The sequence below is a fragment of the Miscanthus floridulus genome, chromosome 2 (genome assembly GCF_019320115.1).
Source record: "Miscanthus floridulus cultivar M001 chromosome 2, ASM1932011v1, whole genome shotgun sequence".
NCBI classification, from domain to species: Eukaryota; Viridiplantae; Streptophyta; class Magnoliopsida; order Poales; family Poaceae; genus Miscanthus; species Miscanthus floridulus.
The window spans coordinates 162,968,039-162,982,893 of NC_089581.1; the positions used below are offsets into that span (position 1 = coordinate 162,968,039).

The window sequence follows — 14,855 nt, forward strand, 5'->3', positions numbered from 1 at the left end:
CATTGTGATGCATGAAATGTTTTCAGGGCTGTTTCATCTATGATTGTTATTCCCAGAGCTGCAGTTTTACGTTACAGCATTACACTTCCAGTTCTTGAAGAACAGGGGGAATTTAGGGATCTTGAGAATTAGTGTAGATGGCAATTTACTGGTGCTATATGCATTTTACAGTGGGTACATATGCATTGCAAATTCTGAGCTCCCATTATTTTGGTGAACATTCTCGTACTCCTAGTGGCCTATGGACTGGTCTAGATCCCCTGGTAATCAGGGTATTTCGCCTGCTGAAACTGAATGATGTGCTCAGCTCGCTATTCTGCTCCGGTTCTCTTCTTGAGCTCCGAAATGAAGTCCTCCCTCTCCTGGTCGGTCATGCCCTCCGTGGAGCAGTCCCCGACGCCCCACTCGGCGCCGCGCAGGCAATACTTGTCCTGGATCATCCTCTCGTTCCTGCAAAAATCATAGCTTCAGCGTTGAACATGTATCACCAGAGAGAGCGTAAGCAAATATGTTTTTACTTCTCTTTGTTCTTCTTGGACTTCTCGAGCAGCTCCTGCAGCACCTTGGACTTCTTGAACCTGTTATCGAATTCGGTGTACTTCTGGTTCTCCGCTTGCGAGCGCAACAGGAAGGCAGGGTTTCCATCAGTCAAGAAGGCCTGAATTGTTTAAGTTTGCCGCAAGAACAAGTCCCTGGCCTTCACAAGAACTCAACAGGAAACTGAGGCAAGCAACTAACCATTCCATTTCTCCAGGAACTCGAGCCGGGGGACGTCGGGGCCTGGAGTCGACTCCAGTCCCGAGAAACCGGACAGGATGCCGGCGTTCACTGCAGTCAAAATGTGCCGGGCATTACACCGGCGAATCTGTGAATGCTTTATGTTCGGTCTGCATGCGACACCCAACTCATCCGCAACTCTAGCTACTGTTCACACGAGCAGTTTCTAGCGTGACTGCTGCTGTGTCGCACCGGTGTCACTAGGAGGGCGAAAGTGGCGGTGAGCAAGACTGCAAGAGTAGCCGTACCTGGACTGGACCAGAGGACGAACGAGAGCGAGACAGCCGCCGGGACAGCCAGCGACACCCGGGTTATCATCGCTGGTGGCGGGGTGGCGCTGCCGCTGCATTGCCCCTTCGGCGGTGCGGCCGCGGCCGGGGTCGCGGCGGTGAGGCCGCGGAGGCCGAGCATGGCTAGCTACTTCGCTTGCTGGTAGCCTGACAGTATGCTAAGGCCCAGCGATGCGAAGGAGGATGGATGGATTGCATGGAGTTGTAGGCGTGTAGCACTAGTGGATTGGTGGGGGCAATGTCGCCGGTGGGAAAGGATGGGGCCGACTTGTTCTCTTGTGAGCCACTAACTAAAAGCTAAAACACGATCTGGGGATTACACCCCTTGATCTTTTTTTGCGTGCACTTGTCTTGGTAGTTTGTCTACGCTGCTCAAGTTTATATGTATAGGTCTTACCATGTATGTATAGGTGGTGAATCTTAAATCTGAGGATTAGTTATGGTGCGTTTGGGAGGTATCTAGATTCTCGTAGACGTTCAGGATTCAAATTCTCTCTCAAAAAAATGTTTCAGATGATGAATCAACATCATTTTATGAAATCGTTTGGCTGATAGGCTAGATTTCGATTAAAAACAAAAAAAAACATATAAATGAAAACAATCTTAAAAAAATTCAGAATTTGTTGTGGGTGAAGAACAAATAGAACCCATTTTTAATTTGCTGCAATAAAAAAATTAAACTAAAAGGCACCATCACTGTTGTATTGAGGGCGTAAGGAATAGACCACGTTCGCTTGTCTTATGAACCGTACTATTTCAGCGAACGAACAGTGTTTTTCTCTCACACCAAGTCGGCGAACAGTACTTTCAGCCATGACTTTTCAGCAAAGCGAGCAGGGCCATAGAATCGGTAGAAACCATCCATTGATCGTTTCAAGAGTCTAGGCAAATAACTGAGAAACAGTTATGGTGCTTCTAGCCAGAAACGTTTCATCTCCTCCCCGTTTGACATGGATCTTAAAGATTCTGGCGAGAATCGAAACCGTTCCTACTTGCCAAACGGGGAGTAGAACAAGTCTTTTTCGAATTGGCGCGGAGAATTATGTACAGTTGTATGACTAGACTAGGATGCCATCCGCTAGTTCCCGGCCGTGTGGACTTAGGACCGCGGAGTACTTGTTGTATATAAAAAAGATTTTAGATAAACTTTCTTAAAAAAGAAAAATAAATATATAGTTAAGAAAGAACATCTAGAATATATAAAACTCAATATTAATATAAAATATAATCTTTTTTTAATCTCTTTTTTATTCTTATTGAATCAGGGTAATGTATCCTAATCCAATAATAATTTCGCGAGCGAATATTTACTCTTTCCTATCTTATTTGATAATTTAGAACCTTATCAAATAAAGTATTTTTTTGTTCGTTTGTTCTGTCATTTTTAATATGATTAAAGTTTTTTTAAATCCAACATTTATGTCTCCTATTATGTTTATTATAAAAATATATTTTATAATTAATGCAATTATATTTAGTCGGTGTCCTACATTTTTAATTTTATATAGATTTAATTAAACTTAAAATTATTTAATTTATTGGAAAATGGGGATTGTATTTTTGCTTAGACGGAGGGACGGGAGTAGTCTAAGACTATCTCCAACGAGATGACCCAAAATACACTATCTTTGGGTCATTGTCGATGTTTTATCACCGATAACCTGCCATGGGGGTACCCGGGGCAGTATGTTCGGGCTTCGGTGTATGCTGAACTCGATGGTTAACGCAAGAGACAATCGATTTATCCTGGTTCAGACTCTCGATCGCAGATCGAGTAACAACCCTACGTCCAGTCGATGTTAGCCTTTGCGTTGGATTGATTAAGAAGTGTTGTGTCGTACAATTGCTCTGTTGAACTCCCGATCCAAGGTGCCCTGCCCTCCTTTATATAGTCAGGAGGCTAGAATCCTAGTCAGTTTATAATGAGAGTTTCTAGTAGGATTACAGAGTAATACTACTACTAAGATTTATAGGAGAAGAGTCCTAATTGAACTAGGTCTTCTTCCTTCCTTGCGGGGTATCCTGTGGGTCCCGTACCGACAAGCCCCCGAGCACTTCATGGTTGAGTTTTAGAAGCCTCGTCTTGTTCCTTCAGGTCTTGTCGAGTAGGAACAAGCGTCGTCCGAGTGCTTTCTTGAGTGAAACCATGTAGCGCTTCTTGAGATCTTCGAGTGGTGTGTGCTTTTTGAAGAAAAAGTACATCCATCTAGGTGTAGCCCCCGAGCCTCTTGCTATTTGGCACAAGGAGCTGTAGGGTCTTGTGTTGAAGAAGTCTTCTTGGTGACGTGCGCTTTTTCGAAAAAAGTGCACTCATCGAGTGTAGCCTCCGAGCCTCTTGCTATTTAGAACAAAAAGTTGGAGGGTCTTGAGTCTGAGTTGTTTGATAGAAATGTATACCTCTCCTTTTGCAGCCCCCGAGCATATATCCGGATTGTTTTATTCAGGAAGAACTCGGAAGTAGGGTTTTGGCATATTCTCTGGTAGTCTGCTGTTGTCAGATGTAGTTGTATGGTGGTGGTTGAGTTTGAATGCCTTTTGTTCATGGGTTGTACTGTATCGGTATATTCTTCCGAATATGCTTGTCTTCGAGTATTGTTCTCTCTCGCCTAAGTCTTCCATTATTGAGTCCTGTCTTTTCACTGTGTCTTTTGTTAGTCTTATTTTGTTGGTACTCCTAGTCCATGTGCACCACTCCTTTGGTCTATAAATACCCTTCCGGAGTGCTTGCTTTCATCCATTGAACATTGTGTTGAAACCTTTGTGATTACTAACATGGTAGTTTATGAAGTAGAGCAGCCCCTAGGCAGGTTCTGTAGTTCCTGTGTGCCTTGTTGTAGTTGGAGGAGGTCTTGTGATAGGGATTAGAGGTAGGCTAATCCTGCGTTAGCAATGTACCAGGATGTACGTGGTAGTAGTTGGAGGAAGTCTTGTGGTGTGGACTTCGTTCCTTCATCTGGCAGTTCTAGGTTGATCTTCGTCGCCTGTCTTGAGACTGTCCGGTGCAGATCAACACTATATCCAGCATCACATCGGTCTTAGGTAGATAGATGCTTGCCGGCCTTCTCTGCTCCATGTTGTCCTGCCGTGCTGCTGATTTCTGCCTTAGATGTACTGCGTCCGTCCTTTGAAGAAAACAGTGTAGCCAATGGTGGTTTGTCCTTCCGAGTAGCAATTTGGGACACGTAGTCGTTCCAGAGCCCAGCCGTGTCCGTGTTCTTCTTTGCTACTTTGCTTTTCATGGTACCGAGTACGTTGGGTCTTGTAAGATTTGTAATCTTCTATTTTTAAAGTCGCTTGTAATGGAAAGAATCTTTGTCTTTTGAGTTGTTATTTACTTTTTTGCTGTAGTTCCGGTTGCTCATGATATTCCTGAGTTCTTCTCGTAAGAACCGGGTTCTTATGTTCCTTGTGAAGTTGCCCTTCTTTTCTTCTTTATTGTCGGGTTGTTCTTGCAGTTATCTGATAGCTCCACAGTAGTGCTGGATGGATAAGTCTAAAATCTGCCCGTTGAATTATACCGTTGTGTGGATTTGTGCCCTCCGTCATTTTAGCTGTGTCGGTAAATGGACCATTGCGTTCTCACATGGTGCTTTGACGGGCCTAGTGGGCCGTTTTTAACGCTGTAAAATCTATTTAAAGACCCTTTATCTTCTTTTTCTTTACTGCCTTTCTCTTGCCTTCAAACCCTAGCCTTCAGTCCTCCACCGTCGCCATTGCCGCCGCCGTCTTTAGCGCCGCCATCTAGGCTTTCTTTTCCCCTAATTGCTTTTCGCCTCTATTAGTACATGGGTAAGAAGAAAACTGCAAGCAAGTCCCAATCTTCCTTCGTGGACAAGGAATCTTCACTCCCCGTGATTGAAAATCAGGAGTTTGTTGCCATGAGGGCCGCTCAGAAGTCTTGGCCGACTCCGACGACCACCGAGGAGCAGCTCCGTGAGCTTGTCAGTGACGGTTTGATCTAGAGCAAGGCCATTGCTGAATGGAGAGTTCCAGGTGAGCATCGGGTCCCTACCTCATGTCCTGGTGAAATTGTCCTTTTTGTCTCTTTCATTCGTGCTGGACTCTGCCTTCCCGCCTCTGCTTTTCTTCATCAGTTTCTCAGCTATTTTGGGATTTGCTTGAACCATCTTGCTCCTAATGTAGTCCTTCACCTTTCTATCTTTGTTTATCTTTGCGAAGCTTTCCTTGGAATTCCCCCTTCTCTTTCTCTGTTTCGTTACTTCTTTCGTCTGAAACCCCAACCCCATCGTGAAGAAACCAACGTTCTTGGTGGTTGTGGGATTCAATTTCGCCAGGGTCTTAAGAGCAAGTTCTTTGACTATGACCTGGTTGATTCTGTAAGAGATTGGCGTGCCGACTGGTTTTATGTCACCAATCTGATCCCTTCTCTTGCTTTCCACTCTGGATCTGGTCCCGTGGTTAATGACCGCTGGGATAAGAATCCTGTTTCGTCTGCTGAGGTTTAGGCAATCCAGCCATTCCTTGATAGGATTAGTATGCTAAAACAGCAGGGTTTAATTGGCTTCGGTATTGTTTTGAGTTTTCTTCTTCGTCGAGTTCAGCCTTTGAAGGAGCGAGAGCACCTTGGCTTCGAGTACTCGGGGGCTGAGGATCCTTCACGCATGGTCCCAGCTCTTGAGCTGACCAATGAGGAGGTACTTGAGCGTCTCCAGAAGATGCTGAAAGGAGCAAGCGTTGTCCCGCCTACCGTCTCCTGAGTTCTCTGCCAACAACCCGCCTCCAGCTGTAAGTTATTTTCTCCTCGTTCGGGTACTTTATGTATTCTTACTGTATCTTTCTTTGTTTAACTTTTCCTTGTCTTGTTGTCTTATTCTTTTTCGTAGGAATTTGGGTGCAACTTTGTTGACCCGATCCCTTCTCTTGCTGTTCCCCCTATCGTGGTGAAAACTGGGAAGGAACTCATCGTAGCTTCTGCAACCAGTAAGTCTCCAATCTCCACAGCGTTTCCTGGAGTTTCTTCTGGATTTGTTGATGTATATGAAGAATATGTTCCTCATCTAGTCCCCCGCGATCCTCATAGTGTCTCGAAGAGGGGGCGAATGGATGGGTCTTCATCTGGCCTGCCTGCTTCCAAGAAGTCTCGCAAGCCAAGTACTCCTCTAGGTACTCCAGTTGTAGCTAGCATGCTCTTAGGTGAGCATATTTATACTCTTTGTCCCTTTGTTTTCTTGTTTTTGTCTTGAACTGAGTGCTTTTATTCTTTTTTTAGCGGGTGCCTTGGTGGCCTTGGTTGAGACCGAGGGGGAAGAGGATGATGAAGTACCCCTCATCATGCGGCGGTGAGTTGTTTTCATATTCCCCTTCCATTGAATTTCTCCTCTTTGTCTTGACTTTTAGTCTTGATCTTTTTGAAGTAACCGGACGTCGGGTATGAGTTCTTCTGAGGCTCCCACGCCGGCTTCTTCTGAAGCTCCGGTGTTGAGTTCCTTGGTACCGAGCTCTTCCACACCTCTGGTGCTGAGTTCTTCTATGGCTCCAGCCCCGACTTCTTCTGGGGGTTCGGATATCGGCTATACCGCTCGTGTCGCCAAGTGGCGGGGATGTTTTTGCCGCCGTGGTCCCCCCCTGCGAGGTCTTCTTTTGGCTTTGCGAGGAAGAAGGTGGTCGGGTGAGTAGATTCTGGCTTTATCCTTTTGCTTCTGTTCTCCTTTTTCCTGGTTCTCATCGGTGATTTCTATTATCAATTTTAGTCCTTCGTCTTCTCTCGCTTCTTCGTCGACTTCTTCTCAGCCCTCTGTCGTGCCACCGAGTATTGAGCCTTAGGACTCGCAATGTACTATTGGTGAAGTGGCTATGGGGGCTACAAAGCTCTCTAGCGATGGCGCTGCTGTAGACTTGGCCGCCCCGGAGGTGACTGTGGCCATTGCGTCGGGTCCTTCTAAGGGATTGGCCTCGGCTTCCTAGGAGGTCGCTCTAGTCGTTCCTTCTTCACCTTGGCCGGGCTCTCCTTCTCCTTCTCTTGCTTTCGGCGGTCCTCCTTTTGCCGATGATGTGGTGCAGCAGTTCGATGCCACTCATCGGCTTTCGGAATTAACTGCTGCCTGGGGAGACTTGTCATCCATTGCGACTTCTTTTGGAGAAAAGCTCCAGGTAAGCTTTTTCATCTTTCCTTCTTTGGATGTTTGCTTTTCTTTGGTCCTTATTCTTTGTTTTTCTTTGTATCTTTTTGCTTAGTCCTTCTCTCATGATCACACCGGCTTCTTTTTCTCGTCTAAAAACGAGAAAAAGTTGTCTTCAGAAGTGAGCACCCTGAAAGCTGATCTTGATCTCCTCTGGGCTGAGCTGGAGGCTGAGCATCGAACACATCAGGACAAAGAAAAATCTCTTCGTGCCCGGGCTATTGAAATCGAGAAGCAGAGGGATGCCGCTCTTTAGGAGGCCCGAAAGAACTTGGCGGCCATGAAGGACTTGGAGGCCATGAAGGAGTGCAACGGTATTGAGAGTTATTTTTGTTTCTTTTTGTAATGAAGCTTTCCTTTCCGCTGACTTGTTGTCTGCTGCTTCATCCAGCTCTCCGGGTTGAAAAGCAGAAACTCTCGGAGGGCGTTGAAGAAATGAAGACTCTTGTTCGTACAAGTCATAACAAGGCTGAGGAGGTAATTACTCATGCTGGAGAGGAACTTGTGCTTGCTAAGTTGATTAGGCGTGGAGCTGATAGAGATTTTGTGTAGGCCCAGAAAACCATTGAAGACTTGTCTGGCAGGTTGGCAACGGCTACTGAAAACTGGAAGGCTTTGTGGAGATCCTTTCGTTCAGTAGCCGACGTTCTTCGAACTCTAGCTGATGACGAGCAATCTTGGGCTCAGTTGATTCCTCGAATTCTGACTCGTTTCCAAGAGTTTGTGAAGAGGTGCGCTCAACTGTGTACCAAGAATGTTCTGGCCCAAGTCTGAGTTCTTGCTCCAGCGGTTCCTTTGTCTAAGATAGCAGAGGAATCTAATAGTCAAGAATACATCGATGCTGTTGAGAGGACAGAGCCCAAAGTTGAAGACTTAGCTAGTAGGATAGTAGATAATCTTAATATCGTCCTCCCTTCTCCTGATGATGAGGCTTGATGTATTTGACTTTTATGCCCGTGCCTTGTAATATGACATTATACTTCTTTTTTGAATGAAAGTCCTTTTTGTTGATGTCTTCTTTGCCTAGATGCCCTACTTATTCCTTGGACGATTTATCGAGTACTTTTCTATTTAAGTAAACAACTCGTGTTGATGACCTCTCTTGATCTGTCGAGTGCTTGTCTGGCCTTCTCTTGTGCCCTGTAAATAACTCATTCTATGTAGATCTTTTGTGTTGACGACCTTTCTTGACCCGTCGAGTTATAAACAACTTGTTATATGTAGATCTTTGCATTCTTGGTTATCTCTAGTGTAGCCCCGAGCCTCTTGGTATTTGGTACAAGTAGCTAGAGGGTCTTGCTTTTGATATTGCTCTGGTCTTATGCCCAGGCTTTTTGATTTTATTTCGGGTGTTAGCTTGTTAGCTACCCTTATCGGCGGGCTCAAGTGTCTTTTCAACTATTTTGCCTTTGGCCAGGATGCTTAGGCATCTTTTCAGCCATTTTGTATTTTATTTCGGGTGTTAGCTTGTTGGCTACCCTCATCGGTGGGCTCAAGTGTCTTTTCAACTATTTTGCTCTCGACTGGGATGCTCAGACGTCTTTTTAGCCATTTTGCATTTTATTTCGGATGTTAGCTTGTTAGCTACCCTCATCGGTGGGCTCAAGCATTTTTAGCTATTTTGCTCTCGGCCGGGATGCTCAGGCGTATTTTCAACCATTTTGCATTTAAGAGACAACTCGGATAGAGCCATGAGATATATGTTTGTCGAGAAATAATCAACTTTATTCATGAATATTGATGTGTTACAATGGTACACTGCGGTATCTTTGTTGATCATGCACGTTGGTCTCTTGTGTCTTGTATACATATTCTCCCTTGAGTTGTTTTTATGCGTAGAATCTTCGTAGCTGACTAATGTGCCATGTATTGTTGACTTCTTTTCCATCTTTAGTTATGAGCTTGTATGTACCTGGTTCGATGACTTTTGCGATAATAAAAGGACCTTCCCATGGACTGAGTAGTTTGTGGTGTCCGTCAGTTTTTTGTATTCTTCTTAGTGCTAGGTCTCCAATTTGTAATGATCGAGACTGTGTATTCTTGTTGTAATGGCATCTTAGTCCTTGGAGGTATTTCGCTGATTTCAGGGTAGTGTTTACTCTGACTTCTTCTGTGCTGTCGAGTTCTAATCTTTGGGTGTGTTCTGCTTCTCCTTCGTTGTATTGTTCTATCCTTGGTGACATCAAGATCAGGTCTGCGGGTAGTACGGCTTCTGATCCGTATACCAAGAAGAAAGGTGAGTATCCGGTGGCTCTGCTTATTTGAGTCCGTAGCCCTCATACAACTTTGGGTAATTCTTCGATCCATTTTGCCCCATAGTCTACTAGTTCTTCATATAATCTTGGTTTTAATCTGGCTAGTATGAGTCCATTGGCCCTTTCCACCTATCCGTTGGCTTCTGGATGTGCGACTGATGCGTAATCTATACTGAAGCCACAATCCTATGCCTAACTTTTGAATTCTGTAGCTATGAAGGGAGAACCCAAATCTATGATGATTCGATTGGGCATGCTGAAGCGGTGCATAATATCTTAGATGAACTCGACTGCTTTGGCTACGCTGTATTTTGTGAGTGGTTTGTATTCGATCCACTTGGTGAACTTGTCAATTGCTACAAAGATGTACTCGAAACTGCCCTTTGCTTTCTTGAGAGGTCCCACTTGATCCAGCCCCCAGCAGGAGAAAGGCCAAGCGGGTGGAATGCAGATGAGGTTGTGGGCTGGCACATGAGCTTGTCTTGCGAACATCTGACAACTTTTGCATCTTCTAACGAGTTCTTCTATGTCTTTTAAAGCAGGTTGGCCAGTAGAAACCAGTGCGGAATGCTTTGCCGACTAGTGTTCTTGAAACGACGTTATTTCCACAAGTAGCCTGAGTGTATTTCGTCTAGGATTTGTTTGCCTTCTTCGAATGAGACGCATTTTAGGAGTACTCCTGATGATGCGGCTCTTCTGTATAGCTTGTCTCCTACTAGGATGTAATTCTTGCTTCTGCGGATGACTTGTGTGGCTTACTGTTTTTCTGCTGGCAACTTATTCTCTTTGATGTAATCAATAAAAATCTGTGTCCATGATGTGTTGATTACAAGAATCTGGTTGCCTTTGGCTATGAGTTCTGTGGTTGTCTCACCGGGTTGTTTGATAGAAGGAGCTGATAACTCCTCTATGAATATGCCGGGTGGGACTTCTGCCCTGTCGGATCCAAGCTTGGCAAGAACATCTACAGCAATGTTGGAGTCCCATAGGACATGTAGAATTTCTAGTCCTTGGAAGTGTTTTTCGAGTTTTCAGATTTCAGCATAGTAGACACCCATGTTCTCTTTGGTGCAATCCCAATCTTTGTTGACTTGGTTGATGACTACTGCCGAATCACCGTATACGAGTAGTCGCTTGATTCCGAGTGTAATAGCCACTCTTAGCCCGTGTATGAGAGCTTCGTATTCTGCTTCATTGTTGGTGGCTTGCCATAATATCTGAAGGACATACTTTAGTTGTCTTCCGTCTGGTGAAATTAGGAGGACGCCTGCGCCCGCTCCGCCTAGCTTAAGTGATCCGTCAAAGTACATCTTCCAATGGTCAAGGATGACGCTTGATATGGGTTGTTGAATTTCTGTCCATTCAGCAACTAAAATCAGTAAGGGCTTGAGATTTAATTGCTTTCCACAGGGTGAAATCGATGTTGAGAGCACCGAGTTCAACCGCCCACTTGAATATGCGTCCTATTGCGTCTTTGTTGCGTAAGATGTCTCCTAGTGGGAAATCTGTCACCATGGTAATCTTGTGGCTCTCAAAGTAGTGATGAAGCTTGCGTGAAGTAATCAGTAGGGTGTAGAGTAGTTTTTGCACATGCGGATATCGGATTTTTGATTCTAATAGCACTTTGCTGATATAGTATACTGGGTATTGTACTTTATATAAGTGCCCTTCTTCTTCTCTTTCCACTACTATTGTCGTGCTGACTATAGTAGTAGTTGCTGTAATGTATAGCATCATGTCTTCATCTTTCTTTGGAGGTGTGAGGATTGGTGAGGAGGTGAGGTATGCCTTAAGTTTCTTGAAAGCTTCATTGGCTTTTTTTGTCCACTCGAACTTGTCTGTCTTCTTTAGTAGTTTGAAGAAAGGCAACCCTTTTTTGCCGAGTCTTGATATGAAATGGTTGAGTGCCGCTATGCAGCCTGTTAGTTTTCATACTTCTTTGATGTTTCGAGGAGGGCCCATCTCTATTATTGCTGGAATCTGCTTGGTGCTTGCTTTGATTCTGTGATGACTTGACCAAGAATCCGGGTAGTTGTCCTGAGGGAACTCTGAATACGCACTTGTTTGGGTTTAATTTCTACCTCCACCTCTTTAGGTTCTCGAAGGTTTGTTTTAAGTCTTCAATTAGTGTATCCGGGTTCTTTGTTTTTACAACCACGTCGTCCACGTATGCTTCTATGTTTTTGCCGATCTGATCACCGAGGCATGTTTGGATGGCTCTTTGGTAAGTGGCTCCAATATTCTTTAGCCCAAATGACATTGTCCTATAGCAGTAGGCACCGAACGGAGTGATGAAAGATGTCTTGCTTTGGTCTTTTTATTTTAATGCGATCTGGTGATACCCAGAATAGCAATCGAGGAAAGATAATAGGGCAGATCCTGCTGTTGAATTAACTATCTGATCAATGCATGGTAGCCCGAACGGATCTTTTGGGACAGTGTTTGTTGAGATCTGTCTAGTCAACACACATGCGCCACTCGTTTGTGTTCTTTTTCTGTACCAGAACTGGATTTGCTAGCCAATCCGGATGGAGAATTTCCCTGATGAATCCAGCTGCCATTAGTTTTGTAATTTCCTTTTTAATTGCTGCCTTCTTGTCTGGAGAGAATCGTCGTAGTCGTTGCTTTACAGGCTTGGAGCCTTCATTGATATCAATTCCGTGCTCAGCCAACTCTCTCGGGACTCCTGGCATATCGGCCGGCTTCCAAGCGAAAATGTCCTTGTTGTCCCGAAGAAAGTTGGTGAGCACGAGTTCCTATTTTGCCGATAGGTGGGCACTGATGGTTGCTAGTTTTTGTAGGATCACCGGTGCCTAGGTCGATTTGTTTCACGTTGGCTTCTTTTGGTGGTGCTACGATGCTTGGTCTCTTAGCTGGTATCTCTAGTTCCTCTTGACTTGTTTCTGCGGCGATAGTGGCTATTTCTTTTCTCCCATCGTTTGTCTATGCCTTTGCCGCAATTTGGATCGCCTGTACGTCGTAGTCAAATGCGCGCTTTAAATCGCTCCGAAGAGAAAGAACTCCGTTAGGCCCTGGCATTTTAAGCAACAGGTACGGATAATGCGGTATTGACATGAATTTTGCTAGTGCTGGGCGCCCAAGAATTGCATGATATGAGGAATCTAAATCTGTGACTTAAAATTTGATGAACTCTGTGCGGTAATTTGAGGTAGTCCCAAAGGTAATTGGTAGAGTGATTTGTCCAAGTGGCATTGCTGCTTTGCCAGGTACTATGCCATAAAAAAGTGTGCTTGTTGGTAGTGATTATCCCGGCGAGTTGTAGTCCCATCTTCCTTAGAGTTTCTGAAAAGATGATGTTGAGTTCTGCTCCTCCATCAATTAGTACTTTTGTGACAGTCATGCCGGCAATGGTCGGATCTAGAACCAATGGGTAATGGCCTGTGTTTCCTACGCTGGTTCACTGGTCTTCTCTTGAGAATTGGATTAAGTACTCTGACCAGATGAGATATCTTGGTGTAGCGGGATTCTGCGGCCATAATTGTTCATAGCGCTAACTTTTCTTGATATTTGCTTCTGGAGTCTGGAATCCTCGTAAAGATTACTGCTACTGTCCCTCTGGATTTTTGAAATCCCTTGTCATCATGGTTGTCTCCTTCTTTTTTCTGATTGTCTTCTTTATTGTTTCCCTTGCTATCTTTTCTAGTGTACCTTTCGTTGAAGGTGTAGCAATTTCCGATGGTGTGCCTCCCGTTGGGGTGCAAAGGGCAACGCGTGTTCTTAATGTCGTCATATCTTCTGGGCTTGGTGAATTTCTTTGATTTGTCAGCTATTGCTACCAGTGTTGTCTAGACCTCGCTGTCTCTCATGATGTCTGTTGTTTCAAGAATTTTGCCTATCCGGGTTGTCTCTATTGTTCCTTTCTGGGAATCTTTCTTTCGTTTTTTCTTCCGCCGTAATCATCTTTTCTACTGTTCTTCTGAATTCTTCATTATTTCTTGGGTTTTCTTTGCAGAAGTCTTGGAATTACCACCTAGCCATGATTCCGTGAGAGAAAGCTTCGATTACTTCTCGTTGTGTGATGTCATGTACTTGAGCTCGTAGTTCGCCAAATCATCGATAGTAATTTCTGAGACTTTCACCTTCTTTCTGCTTGAGTCCTTTTAACTCTGCGTGGGTGATTGGATATGTAATAATTCTCACAAAATTTTCACATAAAGCTCTTTGTAAGTCTTCCCGATTTCTGATTGATCCGGGATTTAATTTGTCAAACCATTGAAGCGGCATGATTTTTAGAGCCATGGGAAAGAATAAGGCTTTGATGTCATCGTCTCCTCCGGCTAGTTCGATCAATTGTGTGTAAATCCTGAGCCATTGCTTTGGTTTGGTCTTGCCGTCGTATTTGGTTTGGTTGGACGGACTTGAATTTGTGAGGTAGTCGAATCAATGCAAGTCTATTTACAAAACAGGGAAATCTATCGTGTGTTCTGGCTTCTATATATTCGGATTCTGCACTGCCTTCTTGACAGCTGTCGTCTTGGTAAGAGTAGTTTTGTGTGGCTGTCCGAGTAGGTGCTCTGCTCCTGTCCTTTCTTGGTTGCTCGACTCAGTTATTTTGACTGTGATTCCTACGGCTTCCTCCGTTGTGACTTCCACTTGGTCCTAGTCTTTCGAAAGCAGACTTCCTTTGATTTTGGTCTTCCTGTTCATGAGATGTTGCCTTTTCAGTCGTTCGTTTTAAAGATTGTTGATCAGAGGAAATCTCGAAGCTGTTCTTGTTTCTCATTGGGGTGTGCGGTTGCCCTGAGTTCTTCTAGTGCCTCCTAAATCTTATCGTAGGGAGTACTCACTGCTCGTCCTTCTTCGATTTCTCGTTCTGATTTTCTTCTATTGTACTCGGCTAGGTCTGATTCGTATTTGATCCAAATGTCTTTCCGCTGTTTCGCACGGCGTTGTCAGTCCTTGTTTCAATTTGTTCTTCCTTTCTCTTGCTTGCCTCTAGCTCTCAGTCTCACCATCGTATCCCTGGATAAATGGTGATATATTGGACTCGAATTCATCTGAAGACCTTACATCGGGTGCTTCTGGGGGGATCAATGGTGATTGAGGACGGCGAATTATGAGTACTTCTCTAGCGTGAGTTGTTCTGTCATCGTCATTGATTTCCGTACTGGCAGAGTTGTTGATGACTTCAGTAGAGGTCTCAAAGTTATAGATGGAATCTCCTTCTTGGTAGGGTAGAATTGTTGTTGTCGTGTCATCGACTAGTTGGGCGTCGCCATCCTCAGGAACAGTATCTGGTCAGTGAATGATGCAGTCTTGAGATGTTATGGTTAAAACGAGACCTTTCTGGGCTCCCTTCAGTGGCATTCTAAGCATGAGATAAGTGGATCCTTCGTGCCACGTCTGATAGGATGTCGCCATGTTGTGGAGTC

The 14,855-nt window shown here is 44.6% G+C and overlaps 1 protein-coding gene across 1 annotated transcript; it reads right to left on the reverse strand.

The window, feature by feature from the left end:
- Positions 1–2: 2 nt before the first annotated feature.
- LOC136535530 (uncharacterized) lies at positions 3–1,432 on the reverse strand. Its single transcript, XM_066527806.1, has 4 exons — positions 1,026–1,432; positions 739–828; positions 519–612; positions 3–450 (listed from the first exon to the last, which is right to left on the reverse strand). Exons 1-4 carry the CDS (start codon positions 1,186–1,188, stop codon positions 312–314), a joined length of 486 nt encoding a protein of 161 aa, XP_066383903.1. The 5' UTR covers positions 1,189–1,432; the 3' UTR covers positions 3–311.
- Between the last annotated feature and the right edge of the window lie 13,423 nt (positions 1,433–14,855).